At 36.6% G+C, this 24440-nt stretch overlaps 1 protein-coding gene across 2 annotated transcripts; it reads right to left on the reverse strand.

The window, feature by feature from the left end:
- Positions 1-3795: 3795 nt before the first annotated feature.
- LOC135475058 (casein kinase II subunit alpha) lies at positions 3796-22888 on the reverse strand. Of its 2 annotated transcripts, none has more exons than XM_064754801.1 (13): positions 22783-22888; positions 20545-20752; positions 11921-12032; positions 11448-11549; positions 10867-10917; positions 10333-10392; positions 9153-9236; positions 8169-8279; positions 7489-7590; positions 7166-7266; positions 6574-6722; positions 5689-5781; positions 3796-4967 (listed from the first exon to the last, which is right to left on the reverse strand). In XM_064754801.1, exons 2-13 carry the CDS (start codon positions 20637-20639, stop codon positions 4861-4863), a joined length of 1167 nt encoding a protein of 388 aa, XP_064610871.1. In that variant the 5' UTR covers positions 20640-20752; positions 22783-22888; the 3' UTR covers positions 3796-4860. The 2 variants fall into 2 exon arrangements, with proteins under 2 accessions (XP_064610871.1, XP_064610870.1); XM_064754800.1 differs by having other exon boundaries at positions 8169-8282.
- Between the last annotated feature and the right edge of the window lie 1552 nt (positions 22889-24440).

The following is a 24440-nucleotide window of genomic DNA, read 5'->3' on the forward strand; positions in this document are numbered from 1 at the left end:
TGGGAGCCGTCGTATATAAGTGAAATATTCATGAGTACAGCGTAAAACACCAATCAAATAAATGAATAAACATATTAAGAAATTGGCCAGGTATTGTGCACCGCGTTAAAATGCTGTTTGTAGTATAGCTGTTATATAGCAGCATAAATATAATATATATCACATTTCCTTGATTGCCTGTATGTACTACAGTGCAAGTGGAGATTTTTGAATGTATATGTTTGATTATATTAATATAGAAGAAGGTGCGTATAGATTCATGCAGGGTTTTTGTCTCCAGTCTCTATAATAAGATGGAGGTAAATTATTCATGTATAAACATAAAACCACAAATCGCCCTCAGATACAGACTTGTGTTATATTTGTCCATATACACTGCATCACATCTGTAAGGCAAATTCACTGATCGGTGTGACGTGGTTGGTAAGTCGACTATTATACTTGTGTAAAGGAAAGGCCTCTAAAAATCGAGGTAGATATCACCAAATAGATCGCTTAAAACTATACATGAATATACATTGGGTTTTTTTTTTTTAGAATTTAGTGCAAAAAATTAAAGGCGTTCAAACATTTGAATTCTATGGACCATACGATCGGAGTTTAGGAACTCTCGCGTCACAAAAATTTTTTTCAACTGTCATAATGACACTGAATGTTGAAATAACTCGATGAGTAAAAGATTGCTGAAAGAATGTTCTCAGAAATTCATTCCTTCTGGAAATATTAACATTTCTGAACATCTGGAAAAAAAGGTGATGTGACGTCAGAGTTTCTAGATACCGTCAGTATAGCCCTAAAAGCCCACTATAGTATTTAAATATTTGAATGCCTTTCATCACTCTTCAAAAAATCTGAAAAAAATAAAAGATAAATGAAAGTATTATTTCTTATAGTTTTCAGATGATGAACCTTCATATTTTAGCTTTCATTTACTTTAACCTTACGAATGAGATGAAGGAATTTTCTTAAATACTGCATTCTATAAGCAATAATTTCAATGTTTGCTAGCATGTCAAACTCGTTTGTCGATCACCTCGTTGTTGTACATGTTATGTCAGAAAAGTAACTTTTTTGAGCCGTTAAGCTGAACTCATTCTATGGTATAAACTTATAAACGAAAGTTTGACAAGATGTTTTCATTTGAATAAAAATGTTTCCAATAACATACATATATATGAAATGATTATGTATACAATCATCATATCGTCATAGGGCCTATGTATTTTTTTTATCCCATCATGGAAGTTTAATTCCATGACAGCGGATGGTCTTAATTAATTAGATCTGTCTGTTCCTCTGTCACTCCTTGTTGTCCGTGTAATAACTGTCAACAAAGCCCGATTTTCATAAAATCGTACGTCCAAGTTCACTTTATGAAACCTCATACATGCAAATCAGGTTTGGAAATCATCCATCCTGATCGGTGCATAAGTTTTGCATAATTATAATCACTCAACGATTTTCAAATGTTTTAGTCGTTGATTTCCGTGCAATAATTGCCCCATGTATGTCGTCTGATTTGCATTAAAATTTGCTGTGAGCAGGTGCTTTTTGTACATGTATCCTCAAATCCAGTTCGATCTCAGTGTAGTTTTGCATATTTAACGATTTCATTGATTCTAATTGGTTATTGCTTTCCGTGTAATGACTGCGTCAATTATTGTCCGATGTTGATAAAACGTTCGTGGTTCAAGTTTGAATGCCATCCTGGGCCATGCGAATAATTTTTATACATATTTATTGTGAGAAAAAATATATATATATATGTCGCACTCCAGATTTACTCTTATCTTAATGTATTTACCAACAATTAAACAATTTAACAATTATATAATTGTGTAGGCCCCTATATACAAATATATACAGAGGTTACGGTGGATATTTGTTCATCTCTGCGGTTGCCATGGTAACTAAATCCCCCACCCCACCCCACCGCAGGTATCCAAATCAGGTTTAGCACTATAATTCACCCAAATGTTTATTTGAATAAAAATTCTTTCAAAATTGTTTTAAGTTGAATGTGGATTACATGAAATGTATCCATGCACTATAAACCATGAAGTCCTTCACCTGAGGCTTGGACTTCAAAACTGGAGGAAACCAACTGGAGGGAACAATAGTCAGGTCAGCTTGAACTCCTAATGTTATTTTGTGTATGTTAAATGTTATTTTATGCGCCCTTGGTGGATTTTTTGGATAACAGGATTGCGGGTGCAAACAGTGTGAGAATACGCAGGACCATGCATAAAATGCGCCACACAAATGATGCTGCCAAGGTTTTATCTGCATTCGTGGTATTTCCGGGTATTCAAATAGTGTCTTTCATACATGCATGCTGGATTATCCATGTTCTCCACGTTCGGTATACGCTGTGCTGGAGTCTGAATCAAATGAAGCATGCATACTTTTTCTTTTAAACTCTGTTCAGCCTCTTGAAGTAGACTTCTGCTTTGGGCATTATGTTGCAGCCGTATATACCGTTTGGAACAGACACGTGCTTCGGCGTCTCTGAATTACCTTGCCCTGCACGCCAACTGGATTCTGTATATTTACATATATATATTCCCTTCCACGAAGTATATATTTTTTTATACAATGCACAGCAAAGACAGCCTGTCCAATCTGTGCGGTGCTGTTATATGTCCCAACATAGAGCAACGTCGGCCTTCTGTTACATCTGAAAGCTTGTTTTCAGACTAAAAAGTTTAAATTTTGTTCCCCTCATCAATACTGTCTTAGGGAAAATGTGTCCAAATTTCAATTTCCATTACCAAAAACTAAGCATCGTACACAGTTTTAAATTTTTGTAAAAGGCTATTTGTCAAATTCAATAAGTTGGATGTGAATAGGGCAAGTCTGTTTCATCAATCTTGTGTGAACGCAACTTAACTTGTTGAATTGTAAAAGGTTTGTAATAAACTTGGTATTTCATTATTCAAACACTGAGAATTCTACCTAAAGCAATGTACAATTTCTTTATATTTGATTGGTGTAACACAAAAAAAACGTTTTCATTAATATGACATTAGTGGATTCAGCAGAGCGAAGTCCCCAAGTGCAATCCCCGTCGGAGTGGTTTGCCAGAAACACCATATAACATCCCAACTTACAGCTGCAGTCAAACCAGTGCGAGCTGGAATGGACCACGAGAGGCCTTGATCAAGGTTTGATTGGCTGTGGTGACTCTTCAAGCGAAAGTCTCATGTGATGTAAAACGATTAACAAACATACATTTCTTAAGAATATGTATTAGTCTTCTGTTCCAATTTACTGTGAAATTTGACTGTGATGTTGAAAATACTCCATTATTTGACTCCAGCATGATGTAAACAATGTCAGAAATAATCCATCACCCAGTCATTGACAAAGGGCGACCTTTCAAAAGTTCTTTGGTAGACCCACACTTAGAACTAAAACTAGCCTTCCCTTTACCTACAAGGAAAGGGGTGTAAGGAATCCTCCATTATATCAGTCTTCTTGGATAAACTTCTGATGGTTTGTCCGCTATTGGTTTCTGAGACGCCTAATGAAGATAATTTATTTTTCTAGAATGCACACCTTTTCTCTTTGGACTCATATTACAACAAAATTAATCAAATATTTCTTTATTTCAGCCAGACAGTATTGTAAAAGAAGGGGAGGCCGAATTAAGATTGGATTGAATAAGACATCAGAATTCCAAATCCAAATTCTTACCGGTATAGGCCACATACCATATTTATTACTGTTACTGTGAGTTGCTGAAATGGATGGAATAAAATATCACAAACAAACAAAAAAAAAAAAAAACACATCTATTGTAGTACTGTACAAATGTTACTTTTATGACTGCAATGCGTATAAGGGGACACATCTGAGAACAAAATGAGGGGAGAATACAGGGAAACTGTTGACCTGCCTAGCTGAAATCCACAACACAAACCAATTTGTGGTGAAGATTTCCAGAAATAGATACGATAATTATGTAACATTTATAATGTCAATGTAACACGGATCTATCAGCTTACTATTAGCCCCTTTCATTTATAGACGCGTGGCATTCAACAGCACTGTGAGTCTGCGTAAGGTGGAACATTGGCACCATCGTGGTTGCCATGGTCACTAGAACACTGTGATGTCATGACATCCACTGTTCATGAATATTCATGTCTGCCCCAGAAAATGTTACTTTTGTAAACCTGTCTGGTTTAACATCTCCCCTCTCCAGCACTGTGTAGGACATCTCCTTGGCTTAATTCACTATCTTAAGGTTCATTTTGCCAGTAATAATATTAATTATATTTATAATAATAACAATAATAACGATAATAAAACATAGTTATGTTACTGCTAATTTGAATTCTACAAAGAAGCTGAAGATTTGTTCACTTTCAGCTTTACCACTAATTATGAGTCATTTTTTCATTTCTTGACTATACTTCAGTCTGTCTTAAAAAAGGAAACTAAATAAAAAAATAATCAGACCTACAGACTGAAATAAGATAAGTTATCGGCAAAATTACATAAAATGATGATGTCCAAAAAGAGTGTTGTTGGCACCAATTTCACCCAAAGAATTTCTTAAGTCTCTTCGTAAGGGAGTGGAGACATGATAGCTAGTCCAACATTGTGTAGACCACAGGTTTGGCTTTACACAGCTGGTCACCTGATGAATGCCAATGAGAGGGCCTTCAGTTCACCAAGTCCTGTCACAACACAGTGACCTCGGCTCCCCAACAATAACACAGCCACACGACCTCCAGGCTTTTGTTTGTGGATACGTATCCATCCGGACTTTCAGTCTGAACATATAGTGGATATCAAATGATAACGCCAAGCCTTCCAGATCTGGTGAATGAATTCCTAGGTCCTAGAGTAGCCTTATGTTTGTGCCGCTGCTGCGGCACTGCTGGGCAGGGGAGACATGCTTGTGGCCATCACAGGTGAGCTGGGAACACCACTGACTGCACTATTTACTGTCGGGCCACCTGAAAAATGACAAAGAGATGTCTAGGTTATATTGTTTCGTTGTGAAAATAATAGTCACCTCTGAAGCAATTCGCCTATACACCAGTCATAAAACCTTGAATATTCTTGATGACGGCGTAAAACACCAATCAAATAAATAAATAAATAAATAAAACCTTGAATTGATGTGTCTTTTGCCGGATAAATTCATGATTACGGAAACATATTGCAACAGTAATTATCGTATTGGATAAGGCATGATTTATTACATTACACATTACATATCTGTATCCTATCACTGAGTAACCATGTAACTGATCATGTTGGATGGCTTAGCTAATGCAAAGGGAGGTAAGTTTTCTCAACTTCTTAAAATTTGGGCTCTGACGACTGATGTTTTTTTTAGTATAAAGATGGGGTTGTATTATACAACCATTTGCTACCTGATAAAATTTGTTTCATCTGAAATAAAATCACTGTTAAATGTAGTGTGGCAAAGACACTAACACTTACGCTGAATTAAATTTTCTAAAATAAATTTTACTCTGTACAAACACATGGTCAATTCCAGAAAAGATCTCAGATGGCTGGAAACTATTCCACCTAAACAAAACACCATGGTTACTAATATATCACACAAATACTGCTCCATGAAAAGAGTTCTCTGCTACAAATAACATGCCTACAGAAAGGAAAACGGTTAAAACAAAGAACAGAAAGTGAAAGCAAAGTGAAACACACCCTTTCCAGCTAGTTGTCCGGCATTGGGCACAGGGGTTGGGGAGCTGTGACCGGACATTGAGGACATGCGACCCTGTTCTTTGACTATAGGATCTGCAGAAACACAAACAAAACAGTGAATCAATCAATGATTGTGAAGTATTCCTCCGTGGACGAATTCCACAACACTTTGTAAATCAAAATTTCTCCTCACTATAGAACATCATCTGGGTTATAGAACCACAGGGTGATTTGATTTACCCAGTTTTGTGAAAGTGGACTCTTATCTATATTTACTAAATACTGCATTTGATCTAGAATTCATCTATGATTAAGTAACTCATACTGCCTAGAGCTTGGAGTTCTATTTATCTCACAAAGATATCTTGAGCTTTGGTATTAGGATATAAATATAGTTTCAGCATAAAACATGACTTTTTGCCTCCAAAAATGGACTTTACACAAATTTTCAGGTCAAATATAGTATTGCTGGAAATGATAGACCATTCAGAGTTATTAAATTCAGGATAGTACACAAGGCCCACAGTCACAGTCACACTTAGCTTGGGACTCACAGAAGTATGAGTGTTCTAAGGATTCCCTTGCTGTTATTCTTAAATCCTTTCACATGTTTGCAAGGCGTTTATTCAAACATATTCTGAAGGCATTATTCTGAGTAGATTGACAAAGTTATACTTTTTATATAGCCTGGATGCTGGCCAATCCATCCAATTTAGTTTTGTATCCAAAATTATAATATAAATGTGTATAAATAGCTCTGAAAGTTGCTCTTTCACATGTGAAAGGTTGAGGAACTAGGGTAACAGTTTGGGACTTAATTTCACAGAAGTATGGGTGCTCTAAGGCTTCCTTTGCAGTTATACTTAGTTTGGGATTTAATCTTACAGAAGTATGGATGCTCCATGGCCTCCCTGGCTGTTAATCTCTCCTGGTGGTCATATCGCAGGAGTTTGTCCAGATAATCTAGGGCTTCTGGGCTCACCAAATGCTGGTTCTCGCTATGGACAAATCTTTCCCATCGTTTCCGCGAATGTCTGACAGAAACAGAGAAACAAGCAGTTTTTATTGCCACCAAAAACAACATCTGACAAAGCCAAAAGAAAGGCCTGGCTCCGACATACTTGCTTGAATAACACTGTCAATTTTGAATTTGTTACTTACACAGAAATTGTGTACTATTCCTGTCTAATAAAAAAAGTAAGCATAGAATGGCTTAATATTGATCTATCAGAAATACTTTTACAGATAGACTGCGCATTTACTTTGAGCTGCTCTGGTGTTTCAGGTACTGTTTTCTTAAGCCTGACTGTGTTCAGTTTTATAGGCGCAGCATTACCAAAACTCTCCAATACACAAAACAATGACTGGAATGGTGATTACATATAAACATTACACAGAGTTTGTGAAACCAGTCAAAAGTAAACACAGCCTTTTAATCCAGATAGCTTTCAGTAAGAAGAGCAAAAGTATTCCTCACCTTCCTAAAATGTCATTAAACCTAGGGTCTAGGTCTATTTGATATTTCTCTATGTAAGCATAGAGATCATCTGTTCCTAACACCTTGGCTATCCGAACGAGCTGAAAAGTTAAGAAGTGTGGGCATTTAAACCACACAGTCTGCAAGTTTGTGATTCTGTCACATATTTCAGAAAACATTGAAGATCAATAAAGGTTTTATTTTGTCAAAGGGTTTAACAAACCAGATCTACCATTACCATTTTTCATATCTAACATAATAAAAAAAGACAAAAAAAAAAAAAAAAAGCAACAATAACAAATGATACAAATTTCTATACTAACCTGGTCATAGTTGTCATGCCCATGAAAGAAAGGTTCTTTCCTAAATATCATACTGGCAAACATGCAACCCAAACTCCACATATCCAAGGAATAATCATACATCTGAAAGGAGATCACAGAAACCCAATCAGAGGACATAGCTTTACCACCTTGTTTCATAAATTCCATTCAACCTTTAGTTTATTACATATACTATACACATTCTGAAGTTCTAGAGCTTAAGAAAATATATGAGCTCAGATCAGTGTTGATGTCTATATACGAATCTTATAAATGTTTAAAAAATCAAGCATGTTCAGTTGATCATAAACATTAAGCAAACCTTTTCAGACTGATGACAAGCTGACATACATCTATTAAAGTCACCCTAGTCACAAATTTAACATACATGTAACACGGGTGGTGTAATTATGACACACTCATTTTGACTTGATATTTAACGCATTATTACGACATCTTCAGGAGAAATGCACTACAGCAGAAAGAAAAATGTTACTCTTGTCAATGGAACAAAATTTTTGATCATAATTTATTTATTCATCTGATTGGTGTTTTACACAGTACTCCAGAATATTTCACTTATACAATGGCGGCCAGCATTATGGTGGGAGAAAACCGAGTAGAGCCACAACCATCTGCAGGTTGCTGGAGGACCTTACCACGATCATAATTTAGCTTACCTGATAATCCAGTAGGAGTTCTGGCCCCTTGAAATACCTAGATGCTACCCTGACATTGTATTCCATCCCAGGATGATAAAACTCGGCTAAGCCCCAGTCAATTAGTCTCAGCTGCTAGCAAACAGAACAAGGCACCAACACTCAATGTAGTAATGTTCTACACCTGGACAAAATAATTACATGAAAGATATGACAGCACCTTGTGAAGATAATCGGACAGAAGCATGTGAAATGATAGTCTATAAAGCACGTCTTTAATTTCCTTTATTTATGCCATGCCACCAACAAAGTCTCGATGAGAAAAATACAACCACAGCGATACCTCACTCCCATACCTCACAAGGTGTCTTACTGAAGTCTTGAAATGCAAAAAAGTCAAAGAACTACATGTAGACTCAGCTGGATTGAGATTCAGGACTAGGCTCAGTTACCGTTGGGCCTAATTCTTCTATTTGACTGGCATCTCATGCAACAGTCAACAATAGCTATTATACATATGACTGATGTTTAATGTCACACTAAAAAAAAAACCTTACATTTATACGTCCCTTTGGAGGAGACTTCCTACACCACACTCAGCCTACAAATGACACTGGCCAAGCACTTTTCTTGTGTGTAGGTCACCATTAACTATCATTACATGTCGAAAAAACAAAAATTACAAAAAATATTTTAAGCCATTTTTAATTACACTGAACTGAAGCCTCTTCTGACAATATCTTAACCAGGTGCTGTCATATCATCCTTCAAGTTCAACAACTAGCTCATAATTACACCATGTAATCTTCACTTTAATGTTCATAATCTTTTAAAGTTTATCACAATGACAGCTCCTTATGAGATACTCACCACCTATTTTCTTAAACTGTCAGTTAGTACATAGGTGTCCAACTTATAGCAAAGCATTTTGCTGTCACAAATACATAACGCTAATTTACTATTCATTAAGACATTTAAAGACAAAACTGAACATTGGATTGTCACCTTTCTGTTTTCATGGTCTATCATGACATTATGTGGTTTGACGTCTCTGTGCATTATACCCATGCTGTGACAGTAGTCCAATGCCTATCAACATAAAATATGCATGATGTCACAATAGGTGTAGCCTTATGACATAATGATTACAAAAAATTACAAAACACTACAAGTGCAATGCTATTTCAGAGCTACAACAGTACAGTGATGTCCCTTCAAGGCTCGAGAAGGGTGCCTTGGAGAAAGGTTGAACACACCTTGCCATTTAAAATAGACAAACTATGTCTAACAAAATGCATTATTTATGCATGAGAATTGTAATGATGTCCATATGTGACAAAATTCTTCTAGCATTTCGTAAAATTGATAACACTTCCATGTTAAGAGACAGACAGGCTGCCAAACTCATACATTGTATATGATCAGCTGAAAAATGCAGTGTGAAAAAAAAAATGTCTGCTGTTTGAGCAAGAGGTAACTTTATACGAAAATAATTAGCAGCTACACCTGGACAAAATTTGTTGGGACACGATGTTGCTTAATGCCACACTCAAGAAATTTTCACTTGTACAATAGTGGTCTGTTTATAGGTGGAGGAAAACAAGTTCCCTCAATAAACCTACATGAGGTAAATATATGCACAACATTTGTTTGAATGACAAGTGCTCCTATAACGAACACTAGACTGTACAAATGGCCACAGAAGCATGACTGACCACTCATTGTCACCAAGATTTGAAATCTAAAAATTCCCGTGACAGGCTGATATGTTTAATTATGTGATCACATGATGTAATATCTAATCAATGTAATGCATCATGAATGTAAAAGCAGATACAGATGTACTAAACTATGCACAAAAAAAGTGGTGTTCGATTATAAAGGGACATCACTCTGCAGTTGATGAATAACTCGCATCAGACCTGTCAGATCTATTCCATTTTATCCTACAAATCATGAATAACGAATCCATCCTAGGGCATGATGTAAATTCTTTCATTCGGTTGTCATTGCATGTTACTTAAATGCATCCTGCGATATTATCCCTGTCGGGTAGTTCTTCTAGGGCAAACCTTGCCATAACCAAGTTACACACGCTAACTTCAAGTTAGATTCAAGAAATCCTGTCCATTGCAGTAGGCCTAATGTGAGACCTTACGCAAACTAGGCCACATAGATGACTTACCTTCAGGAGTTCAAACAAGTAGAAACGAATATCATAGTCTGTGAATGTCTGGTACAATTGCTGTCAGGGAGAAAAATAAATGATAAGTATGTCAGGAACCGATAAATCAAAATTACACTACTGTTTTTACTTTGCAGTCTTATGCATGGCTCAAGAATATTTGACTCAGCTGCAGTCAGATTCTTAGATGGTGGAAATGAGGTTTTGTATTACAACCCTCCTAATGTAAAATCACTACCTTGCCCACCAGAGATCACCAAAAGCAGATCTCACTGGTCAACAGCTTGTCATTGTAACTGAAGCTCTAGACCATTCAGCCAATGGAGCGCTAGTACTCTAGATTAACAAGTCAAAAGATACATGTTCAAACAAGAAGTTAACTGTATGTTATAGTTTCCTATGAAAAGTGCCCAGACTAAGCATGAACCTTACAATCAGTTTTGATGTAAACATGGCTCAGGATACATCTTCACTAGCACAATCTCACTGGATTTTTAAAAATATGCCAGCTTCCCTTTATCATAAAATAATTACCTTGAAGTCTGTGTTATTGACATGTTCAAATATTAAAGCTGGAGTTCTGGACTGTAAAGAAAACAGAAAAAAACATGACATTTGAGGGGAACTTGTGCAGAAGCATTAAAAGGGGAAAAATAAAGGCCTTTCCTGAATGCCATTTTATGGACAAAATAAAAATAATGTAACTACTCGATAAGAGAATCCAATTACATATGATACACCGCAAGTCCAATATTATGTTTAATGACTATATCTTGGATACATACAACAGTAGGGAAGAAAATTCAAAGCTTCCAAAATTTAACATGCCATGAAAGAAAACTTCAGGTCCTATTTACTGGCAAATTATGCTGATTTAATTCTCCTCTTAGCAATTGAAATTTTTATATCTTTATGTTGGACCTATTGTAAACTTTGAATTGTCACAAAATTCCTAATCATTTTTCATACACATCTTATACATGTAGTATAAATGTGGAATGTTATTCTAAATTTCAACTTCAACCATTGCCAATGTATATATTTTCAAAATGGCAATACTTTGTCCTCGATAAATATTTTCATTCATTCGCTCTATACAGAGAGATGTCACTTACAACCGGATCCTTCACAATGGCAAGTAGTGTGATGATATTTGTTCCACCTCGCAGGTTTTCCAATATTTTTATCTCTCTCTTAATCTTCTTCTTCTTTACTGGCTGCAAATCAGAGGTGAAACAATCCAAATAAACATCTTTTTCTTTTTTTGAAGAGTTATTTAATTCTTGGAAAAAACATAAAATTTGTGACAACAACTTTTATCCATCAGGCTGAATAAACAACTTACAATGAAAATGCACTTAAACTAGAAAAACATCAAAAGTACTTATGCGCAGTGAAACAAGAGTAAATTTACTTCATTTAGAACTGACATACACCATCAACAAACCTTGTGTTCCACTGATTAGTTTAACATAATACATCATTTGTGTAACTCTTTTGACTCAATATTTTTTTGTTTTCCCATCATCAGGAGAACTCAATCTCATGTATTATAGTATTACATTCACACAACTAGGTAAATCCTTACCTTCAAAATCTTAATTACACATTTTTCATTATTTGTGATGTTCACAGCTTCAAATACTTCACTGTATTTGCCTCTTCCTAATTTTCTGACAATTTGATAGTCATCTTGTTGTCTGTAATAGAAAAGAATGTAAATTTAAACAATACTTCACAGGTGAAAATCTGATCCTACTGAAGTACACGTATTGTATTTCACCTGAAGTTTAGCCTTTTTCAACTGACGCATTTTGTTTAATTTCAATTGATTAACTCAGCTTATAGGACCACCTAAGACATTTTTTGCGCTTCATTTATTTCTCTCATTAAAACAAGTGTTGACATCAAAATCATCATTGTAAGGGCTTTATGTGCTCTTGAAAGTTCATTGGTACAAGCCAAAGTTCAGGTGAAATACCATAACACTAACACAGTACACGATCATATCATACTTGTAAGCGGTGAAACCACACAGTGCAAGTTGTAGCTCATTGCTACCATGATCACTCTTCCCACATCTCCCCTCCACATGTACTCAACTAATATGTTTAACAGCCAAAGAAAATAAATCTGTTTTGACCATTATCCTTTGACTAGAATATACATTTGCTACAACTGAACATGGTAGATCCTCACAGATAATCCTCATGGAAGGAAAATATTGCCTATTGGTTCTCAGAAAATGTGTGTTTAGCAGTGTTGCATTACTTCATGTTTCCCTGTCAAAGAAGATTAGAATACCAGGTATTGCACCAAAACCCCATAATCCACTCTTAATATATGCCATAAACAACATAATGCAGGAGATACCCATATGTGTGAAGTTTATGACAGCAGTGTTATAACAAAAAACCACAGGGATGGATTAATCTCATATTTCCAAGATAAAATAAGTTTGAATTCCAAGGTTTAAATGTAAAATAGATTCAAAAAAAAAAAAAAAAAAACATGATGGTTTGGTCATATCCTCTGCATACAAAGTGTCACAAAGTCTCCCCATCATTGCACAAGTTTGCACAATATGTCTTCCATAAATCTGAGCCCAAATATCACATACAAATGTGGTACCTTTGACAGAACTCAGTGATCAGTAATTCTACCTGATTCTACAAGTCAATCTAAGGCTCAGGACCCAAAAAAAGAAGCCATTATTCTTCTCTTATGACGTAAGAATGCTATTCTGTCTGCATTTTAAAGAGATACGGTAATTTATATTTTATTTTTATCAGGTGTACTACGTATACTTGAAACAATTATGCAGACTAGGGATGTCAACAACCACTGCAAGTCTTCTGACGTGACATACATGTAGATGAGGCACTGCCCTGCTGGCAGCGATGCTGAGAAGGGGTGAACTTGTGTTAACATGACGGACAGCTGTGTTTGATTTCTGCACCTAGCCTGCCAAATGACGGAGACAAATATCCCTGGGATAAGACAAGAAAATTGTAACCCAACTCTAGCAAAATCACAGCCTCCCTCTATACAAACTAGCTGAACTGCTATATTTATATCAGTTCCCACCAAAACACCCTCACTGCCGACTATTAACAGACTTAATTCAGCCTAGCCTAAAAACGCATGGGATCTCTACCTCAGGCAAATCTAAATGTACATAAGGTTAACTTTGGTAGGCCTAGATTCTAGAGTTCAGCTTTTCACCTTAATGATGACTGCCATTTGCCAGTATAATAGCTCTAGGCCTTGCAACGGGGATACAACATCAAGTCTATAACAGTGCCAAAAAAAAAGAAAAAAAAAAGAAGAACTACCAGTAACCCAAGCAGAACAGGGTATTAAAAAGTCAATAAATTCTCAAGTTAACTTTTCACTATTTATATCATGTGCATGATAAAAGTGATAAGTGTCGAAGGTACTAAAATATTCTTTCTTCGATCTCCATGTAGAGCTCTTCATACTGACACAGACTACGTGCATACAATAATAGGTCTGTGTATGTTATGGAGTGGTAGTTAAACAGTCTATACTGGAGATCTTTGGCAAAAACTCAATTAGCATAAATCCACTCAAATTTTTGCTGTTACTTAGGCAAATAAATATCTTTCACAACACACTAGATTCATCAACTCACAGGCCAATGTTCAAAATCAGTAAAAACGTTCCTAAAATTGATAAAATTGGTTGCATTATATCTTATAAAATTATTTTAACACTATTTTACAGGTCTAATATTTACTGAAAGGCAATAATTTGAGTTATTCTTGGTACATGTTAAAATACCCAAAAATTTGATTTGGGAACCAAATATGGATTTTTTGCCTAAAATCTCTGAGATAGCCTCTTTATATCATAGAAGAAAATGCCAAGTACAGTCTGCCATTTACCTGAAAATTCATACTGTGTAAACCCACAGCTTTACCTTCATAATGTCAGTACAATGCATGCATAAAACTTGAGTACATTCGGCCTTTTTCCTTGCCATACTCAAATCAATGGACATTATTTCCTATAGTACCCATTGTCTCTGGAAGTTCTATTGAATTCTGTGGCACAACTTGATGATTTTGAAAAAGTTGCTTGAAAAAGATGGTATATGCTAAATAATTTAGCCCATGATTGACTCGAACAACACAACACTGCGTCTCGGCTTTGACTCAATGCTATGTTGTGTAGTCCTTGTCAATCATGGTCTAATCTAAACTTCACCATTAGTACTGTGCATAACTATGTCACTAGTTCACTAAGTATTGTACATAATCTATAGAAAATATATACAAATGTATTAATTTGCCTTACCTATTATGATAAATTCAATAATACTTCCAATTTTTATGATGACCATGTGAAATGAAACAAAATGGTACAAAACAAAGCACCTTGATATTTCTCTGAAAATATCCACAGCTGATATTTCTCTGAAAATATCAAGGCTTCTACTCAACTAAACATACATGGAAAAATACACATATTACAATTTATTTATTTATTCGACCGCTGTTTTACGCCACACCCAAGAATACTTCACTTAAACGACAGTGGCCGGCATTATGATGGTGGTCATGGTGGTGGGGGTGGGTAAGGGGGACATGTATTAGAATTACTTACTAATTAAGTGTTCATGTGTTAGCAACCAAAGGTGAAACTATATGCTTGTTACAGAACATATCTGAATTGAAACATTTCTAAAAAATATACAAGAGGAGCTTTAGTCTCCAGCTTTAAATGTGAAGAGCATCATGGCACACAGTAGGCTGAACTGTCAATCACAATAACCACAAGAGAGCCCATTTTCTGAGGCAATCACAACCTGTGTCTCAGATATCAACATCCATGAGAACACTGAAACATGTGTCACATCGCAAATGCCAATGGGGCAAGGCATTGCAAAACAGGGGCCCCAGGACATCAAAAATTCACACACAAAAAAAAGTCCACACAAACCCATAGATACATTACCATACTTCCCTTCACACACAAGCTAAAACACACAACGGGAAGAACATGTGGAAACTAGTGACCTAATTGCAACATCAACATGTAGCAGTACTACCAGTAATTTGCAGAATTCTTCTCCTGAACACAGAACCATGAATACTGAAAACAGCTTTGTTTTCAGGAGTAACTATGGCTACAATACATCAGAGTTCGATGATCACACAGACAGAGAGGCCTTGCCAAGACGTGGGAGTTTCGGGCGTGGGTTTGCTGCATTTCCAACGGATACCAGATGAAGGGCAAATGCCACAATAGGTAACAAAAATATCATTAACAGTGAGCATCACTATCAGCTCAAGGGATCTGTCAAAATTAAGAATGCTGTTTATTTTGTATATTAAGAAAACTGTGAAGGAAAAATTTGTAAGACCTGCACCGTGTCTGTTGTCATGACAAAACAATCCCAAAACTGGTTTAAAAACAGTTAAGATGTGTTACCCCTGTAAGTCCTTGAAGAAAGTCTTTGGCAGTTTCCGTAAACTTTTCCTCATGCGACGTGATAATATTCCTTACGTAATGGTGAATCAGGCAGAAGTGACGCTCAATATGGCAGTAATGAGGGAATCATGTCACACACATTTGAAGGTACAATGTCATCTGCGAATACATGTCTGCTATGGGTGACACCAAGCGTTCATGCATGACATCACACCAGACAAAATTGGAAACGACAGAAATCTTTTGTTTCTGTATTTTCCTCTGAAACTGACAACAGTTGTTTTAATACAATACAATTTTTTAACAATTTAGGATAGCAATCGCGATCCTTAGCATTTAAACTTGCTGTTAAGAAATGTATAAAGGTCTTGAGAGTGCAGTAGCTATTTAAATTACATGTAAATATCACAAATGTGCTCGTATCTACAAATGAACGGAAGACAAAAACAACTACGCCGGGATCCCGGATCGGATCGATGACGTTTTCCCCAACCAATAATACACGGCCCTTGTAACAGCAAGTTTATGTAAATGTGCTGAATGTGGTAAATCTGCCTTAGGACATTCTTTGAAAACGTGCATGTCCTGTGTTTGTTGACACAGATCAAAGATTTTTAGCACACATAGAGTACATGTGCAACGCTTTGCACTCAGTGATTTGCAGCTTTACAGCTGTAACGGTTTTCTCTCACCATACCTCCAAATATGTTGAAAAATTTCGCTTTTTCACATTTTGATTTTGATGTCGCCATCAAGAAATAAGTCCAGGTTCATGATCAGGACGTCAAACTACGTCGGGTAGCATGCTTACAATGTTCGTGTGTTCATCCTAGTCGCAAATGCATTTAAAATACATGATATAACATGGGGACTTCAAAGTGCCAAATACAGCAAATCGGCCTTTGGACAATATTTGAAGCACTGCAACTCCCACATTTATTGACACACTTCCATGATTTTCCGCACGCCTACACTACACATATAGCCCTTTGTACTCAGTCATTTTCAGCTCCACAGCTGCAGCAGTTTTGTGTCCCGTGACTTCCAAATATGGGCAAAAATTGCACTTTTTCGCACTTTCATAGCAATTGGCAACAAAACCATGCGTCGGAGAAAGGAAAAACCACCAGATTCGTCATCAGACCATCCAACTACGCCTAGCAGCCTACTTAAAATCTTGAAATTCACAACATTTTCATCGCCTGACAAATTGGCTAAGCTTGGATCGAACTCTGACATGAATGACAGGCGTCAGCAGTAAGAGAAACGAGAGAAAGAAGAAAAAACAAAGTTTGTACTTTCATGTCTCAATCCACGACCTGCCATGCAGAGACTCACTGCTCTACTGATATCTAGGTCTTGTCAGAAAGTCAACACCTGGACCACCGCACAAGTCGATGTCTGTCAATCACCCTGGCCTGGTTAGCGTATAGTAAAGAAGACAAGGTCTGCGCAAAACAAAGCTAACTTTTACATGTCCACGTCGTTTGTTGTTGTAGTTAGAATTCTACGCCATCTAATAGAGTACTGTATAACTGAATGTCATCCTACAACCGTTTCGGGAGATTACGGATAGTATAGCCGAAAGCATAAGGTCAAATACTATAAACCCAGTCCAGTTCCAATCTAACTCCATGTTAAAGCAATGGGATACCCATCTTTTTCTAAACAAAAAACGGCGATGTCATTTAAACGCTTCTAGCGAGAAAACTATTGATCGTAGCTCAAAACCGTTGGCAAATGCTCAAAAGACCATGTTTGGGTTACAATTTGGTGCAAGTTGCACATTTCTAGCTTCCATAGTTCTCGATTTATGTAATTTTTTGACATTTTAGCTTATATCTCAAAAAGTTACATAGATATGCAAAAAAAGCAGATTCGGAATCAGCAGCTCAAGATACACCAGAATACGTTGAGAACAACTGACATTTCAGAACTTTTTGTGACGTCTCAACTTCGACCAATGGCGAGCTTCCAGAGTTTTGACCGGAAGTCAACCATTTTTGCAAACTTTTTGTAACTCGTGACCTTCTAGCTGCATGTCAAATTTGAAAACAATCGGTTCAGAGATTCTTGAGAAGAAGATTTTTAAAGGTTTTACACAAAATTCAATATGGCAGCCAAACCACGGGACACAGAAAAAAAATGGAGAATTTGTCCCGAGATATTCACCACCAGAATAAATGAGCAAAATTTGGGACTTCTATGTTCAACGGTGTAGGAGTTTCCCTACTAACAAAGTCGGTGAAAAAAAAATAATAATAATAAGAAAAAACAGAACGATTACAATAGGGATCCCATTGGGGAAGAACGAGATCCCTAAAAAGGCTAACTTCCTGCAATAACCTTGAATATATGCAAAAAAGCTACAGATTTTTGCAAAGTACAAGATGGGATTTCTGATCACTGAAACTGAGCACAAAATCATTTATTATCCCTTCAGGAAGATTTTCAGTCTCTAGACTCTGCAACGTATGTTCAAGCTTGCTAGACTTGTTGGAGTTTTGCCTCCTGTTGGGTGCCTCAGTTTTGGCTCAGCTTGACCTACGCCACCATCTACCAGAATGAGTGCAGTCAGCTACTTTTATATCCCATGAGCCGATCTAAGAGATCTGACTGGCTGACACTAAAGAACTCAAATCTGACCTTGCTAATCCATCCAGAAACACACTCATATGCTGATGTCTGCTAAAATCAGGGATGCTACTCTGACAATTATGACAAAATCTCTGTACAAATATTATCTACTGCGAAAATAATTTCAGCCATTCTGCTAAATATTTCCCAACAGCTATATTATAACTGTTCATTGAAGTTTTAAGTTTCCATGATGAAAGATGATTTCTAATCTTTCTAAACTTCCCTCTAAAATTGTGCAATAAATAATAATAATTTATTAAAACTTGTAGTCTCAGCTATGCCGGTGCATGACGTGTGAAAGTGAAAATACCAAAATATTACTTCAATAATAATCCTATAGGAAAATTGTTACACTGTTTAAGTATTGCAAATTAATTAGCTCAGTGGTTGAAATTATCAAACAAATATCCAAGGGCGAATTCAGTTTACATCAACACGTCACCATGGTCCTAAACTGTCCAGAAGTCATTTCGCTGTCTTTCAATGTTTTTCAGACAGGATTTAACTAATGTAAGCAAGGTCTACACATCCTATTAAATGTTTAACTAGTGAGTCATTTAATAACCCTTAACCATCTGTTTTAAATTCATAAATGTGACTGTCAATAATATTTCGTACTATTAATGAATTTAGATATATTCATCAAATCTCATTACAGCAAAGATAACATCATAATTAAACATGGCTGTGAAAGACATCAAATATTTAGCAAACTTCAAGCAAAATGGATATGAACAAGTTCCAAACTTTACATTATAAAGGTATGGAACATCATCATAATTATCAAAAATAATGATTTCAACTTAGGACACATACCTACATATGAAAAGCTGCAATAGTCAAAGCAGCAGATGGACCTCACCACTGATGGGATAAGACAGCATATGTACATGTATTTTACATAAAACATATGTGACATCCTAAAATGATGGGACGTCATATCCTAAATGTGGGATAAAATAAATGTAACAACAAGGTGTATGTACATCCATTACCCTTGAACGCGCAGAACAACTGAGTAAACTGAATACATCTGATTTATTTTGTCAATTTTCTGGTAAGACTTTTCTTAAAAGAATAACTTCCAAACATGAACTTTTACTTATTTCACACATGAGATTTCCAGCAAGTTGAATTCACCATAACATGCACCTGGTGGGAGTCTGGACCAATTTCCGTAATAACAGCTTCTCGATTTTTTTAACTGCTAAAATCGCAAAGGTTACAATCTATGTTATCCCAGACAAAATACAATGGAAAAGTCTTCTACACAAGCCTTAATTTTCAGTATGGCTTACTTTTGCCTCCAAACTGCCATCTACACAGAAACCATTTAAACATCTTCTCAAGAATGGCTAATTTTACTGAGATGAAGTTTCTGAATATGGCATGCACATTTATATATATCCGAAAAACTGTGTGAGCCTGCTGCTTTACATATTTGTCACGTGAAACATCACTTTTGCTAGGGTGGCCTCGACTGCTCTGCCCAAAATTAAGATCATCTTTTCCACAACAGTTACTTACAGTTCTGTTCATTATTAAAACGAAACTAGTTGAGACTACCAATTAAGATGTCAATTCCCCTTTAATACAGTGCATTTTCTTGGTTTCAGTTTTATTGTTTGTTAAGTTGTATTTCCTGTCATGCATGTATCTCAAATACCAAACTGTGGCTGGCAGCCAGGCTTGAAGATTCTAGGAGACAGCCTGTGACGGCTGAGGGGAGGAAACCAGAGGCTTGTTGGGATGCATGTTGTCATGGACTTCCACTTAATTCATGTTCCACAAATTTATCTTTTTCCAGACGAAGCCAAGAATGGTCAAGATGGAAAAAGCTGGTCAGTGATGTTTGGCTTGCTGTCGATCCACTAGGTTCATTAGTGTTAATTGTCACCATATGGTCTTTATTATTCAGGAATAATGAGCTGACATGAAATCAGAATTAGTGCAGGATTAAAGGGAACATGTTTTGGCTGCTTTGACATAATGATAACAGCACACATGAAGTTAGTGAATGAAAGAGTATTCAGTTGTATTTCTGAAAGCTAAGCTGGGAAAAATCAAACAGATGTCAGATCTAACAAATGACCCCAACAATTTGTAAATACATACCCCCATTCTACAGCATGTGATTCGTAGTCCCAGTATTCCCTTGGTCTGTGTGTGTTCACATCTGCATATACGCGAGCCCGACTAGGTGCTGGCATCTTCCGTTTAGAAGGCAGGAATCTGCTTTGCCGTTGGGCGACCGGCTTTATGTTGGCGGCCAACTTGACAAAGGAGACGGCCAACCTCAGAAAAATTCTGGACAATTTTTGCCCTGAAAAGATCACAATAGTAAGACATCAACAATATGTTACCAAATTGGAACGAACATTTTTAAGCACAATAAAGCAATTTCTGTACAACATGAAATTTATAGGTTTCAGTGAATATTTACTGAAGTACACACTGTCTACTTGGCATACATGATGTCTTTCTTGTAGGCAAATTGTAATGGAACATAGAGAAGAATTGGAACTTGTTAATGAAACTTCAGAAAAACCTGTTAAATGGTTTTATAATAATAAACTGTTGAATATTGATTTGAAGTTCTGCTCCAAAAGGTTTCGTTCTCACATGTAATTCAAAAACTTTTATTCTAAATTCCATATGGAAGTTGGAACTTAAAAATCTTTAGAGTTTTTTATACAGCAATGACAGTCTTTTAACAGATTGTGTAAACCTCCAGTGCATTTATTAATTCAGTGTTTTATTATCTACACATTAAAAATAGTAGGCATCAGGGCATATCTTACTAAAGACACACACAAAAAAGAGGATAATTGTATGCAATTATAACAGAAATATATGTCCAAGTATGCTACAACTTATGATTACACATACAGTGCACGGTACAAACAGAACTGTCTGTTTGCACAAAACCGCTACTATCTGTTCAAACAAAAGTCAGGATTAGAGAAGCGTACTGTAGTTCTGATTTTGTATTAGTGTCAAAAAGATGTCTGAATGCTTGGTTAACATTCATCTTGCCATATTTTGCGGCATAGGTTGTAGTCCATATCATCCACTGGCAGAGGTAGTTAGGAGGGGAGTGTCCTGGAATGTGTTCAAGCAACAGTAGATGTAAACTTCTTTCAGGTCTTGTTAGAAAATTACTAAAGCAACAAATTAGCATCTCTTTATTCTGTGTAATTACACAGATAGGCCAAAAACGCGTACATGTGATGTCTGAATGGTACAACGGTGTACAACTTCTATATTGAGACCGTTCACATCCAAGCACATGCCTTTTCATTAGCACAGTTGCAGGCGTGAAAATATTGTCTAAACAACATGTCCTATACTATCCTTGTTGACCTTCAGTATCCATACGCTGTGCAGATTAGTCTGTCGTCTTAACACATTAACCAAATTCTGGTACTCCTGCTGAACACAGCATCAAGCCAGTCATCGAAATGTCCCCAGAAGTGCTTTGATGTTCTCCTTAGGGTCAAAGTCCAATTTTTCACAGAGCAACACCTTACACAGTGAGAGTCAGCGCATTATGTAACCATGGCAACTTAAATCATAGCCTTTTCATCTCTGTACAAGCAGCATCACATGTACTGTTCCTAAACATGTCTTATGACAAGTTGTCAGTATGAAAACATACAGGCCTAAAATGATATTCATTGTGTTCAGGTTAATGAGAAGTAGGAGCCCTGCCATACACCCTTCCAGCACAATGTCAAGATGTCTTAATGACACACTGTTGTCTTGTATGAACAGCCAACATGAAATTTCATTTGATATTCTCTTCTTGACATTTATAAAACATGAAACTATAAATTACAACACATGTCAACGATTTCAGTCTCCTGGGAGACCAGCAAAATTAGAAGCCCATCCTCCAAATATTTGATTCAACAATCTATTCCTTGTCAAGCCTGACATTACCCCCAGCCTAGCAATTCCTCCAGTGACAACAGAGTGCGTTCTGTGATTCAAAGTATGTCACCCACTGATGGAATTTGGATGTGTCGCATTGTCTAAGCGGCATCACCACTATTTTCTGAAGAAACGTGGATCATTAAGTGTATAATCTTGAACATGAAATTACCTCCCTAGGCAGTAGAACATATAACTTAGAGGCTTTCATGGGCGTATCAACCTATTGTGTTCTGTCCTTCGCTACCAACATACACATGGAAGGCGGACGAGGCAGTTTCCTGTGCAACATTATTTTGAGGTTGACATGCGGGAGCAGCCGCCGCACGTATCAGCCGACTGGATAGGCAGGCTTCGCTTGGGCTCCAATTTTATGACCTGAATGTAAAATGAATATGACATAGGCTTTCACAAACTTACGTTTCCGAAGTCAAATGATCTAATTTAGCCAGGAAAATTGAATAACTTCACCGGTTGTGGTCAGAAAACTCTCTCATTTCCAATCAAAATGGCGGACCAAGAAAGGCTTTGGGGAGCTTTCGGATCGAGGCTAAACATAAATCGCACTTTCTGATAGAGTTAGCTCCCCTGGCTAGTTGGAAAAGTTGTGAACTTGCTTTTGGCAGTCACCCACTGTCTCGGATCTGAATTATTTTAACGACGGTCAAAAACTTTTGCTTGATATTCCATCTTCTTGATTTTCCCTCAACTAGTCATAGATAATACTTAAAAATACGCCAGCAACGTATAATTATTTCGTTTACATAATTAATATTGTTACGCTACGGGACATCTTTTTTTACCTGTTCTGGGACGTGCATATTAGATCCTGCACATTATCGTCTGTCAGTCATTGTTTCTAATCCATAAAAAATATCCGGTACTATTTGTACAACTACTAAACAAGTCAATGTTAGGTAACAGGACAACCCTGGGTCAAACCTCTCTTACCTCTTTTAAATGACTGATTGTGTGTTAATATGATTTCGGTGTCCTTTAGTACAGACACACGCTTTATTTAATGGTGGACAAGATGTATAAAAACCGGTGTATCCATATAGGCGACGGTGCAAAGTGTAAATTCTTCTATTGGGGTCACTAATTGTAAAGCATGTGTGTTTTAACATGTATTTCAAAAACATGAACAGGAAGTCACATAATGTGACTTTCGGACTGCAACGTGGGACCCCGGCCATAATAGATCTTCAGCTGCACATTGTTCAGGACATATTGTCGAGCCGATCATAAAAATATGGTTACTTACACATCGGCCATAAAAATGCTGGTCAACCATGGCTAAATTATGGTTACCTGGAGAGTGACCATAAAAATAGTCCAAAATATAAAATAACTATGACCGACAATAAAAACATACACGCTCTTCAAACGTTGATATCTTCTTAACTATTAACTTGGAGTTCAATAATATTATATATATGATGTACAATCTTGGCTTACTTTTTCCCTTATAATATCAACTTACGCTTTCACTCCTTACATATCTATATTCAGACCATTGGGAATGGCCTTCAGTTTGTCAGAACTGTATATTATGAATGTAATAATTAATTTATTTGTTTGGAGTTTTATATGCGCCGTGCTCAAGACTATTTCACATATACGACGGCGATCAGCATTATATGGTCGGAGGAAACCGGGAAAAGTCCCGAGGAAAACTACGACCATACACAGGTTGCCGACAGAATGCTGCCTGCATGTTTTAAATACGCATGTATATATAGTTTGCATGGAGTGGATATATATTTACGTGTATATACGTTTATAAGACATACTAAACCTATATGGATATTCAACATTAGTGACCATGCCGGCTGTATTACGTCCATACCAAGACAGTCTTTCAGATCTGAGTTCTGATTAAGACAATTTGCCGTAGGCGTTCGTGGGAAGGTCTGTGAGCAGCCTGCGGATTGTCGTGGGTTGCACCCGCGTTCTCTGCCCGGTTTCTCTGGACACCCATGATGCTGGCCACCGTTGTATAAATGAAATATTCTTGAGTAGGGCGTAAAACACCAATAAAATAAATAAATATTAAGAATAAAACAATTTGGTTTGAA

This window comes from Liolophura sinensis, chromosome 9, assembly GCF_032854445.1.
Source record: "Liolophura sinensis isolate JHLJ2023 chromosome 9, CUHK_Ljap_v2, whole genome shotgun sequence".
Lineage (NCBI taxonomy): Eukaryota > Metazoa > Mollusca > Polyplacophora > Chitonida > Chitonidae > Liolophura > Liolophura sinensis.

Bases quoted from the DNA above. Each gene is read 5' to 3' on its own strand.
- LOC135475058 (XM_064754800.1), bottom strand. From the start codon at position 20,639: ATGCCAGCACCTAGTCGGGCTCGCGTATATGCAGATGTGAACACACAC. The intron at 8,283-9,152 runs GTGACAATCCAA...TCTGTTTGCTAG, and splicing joins TAGACCATGAAAACAGAAAG to CAGCTGAGACTAATTGACTG. The intron at 7,267-7,488 runs GTTAGTATAGAA...TTAACTTTTCAG, and splicing joins GGCATGACAACTATGACCAG to CTCGTTCGGATAGCCAAGGT.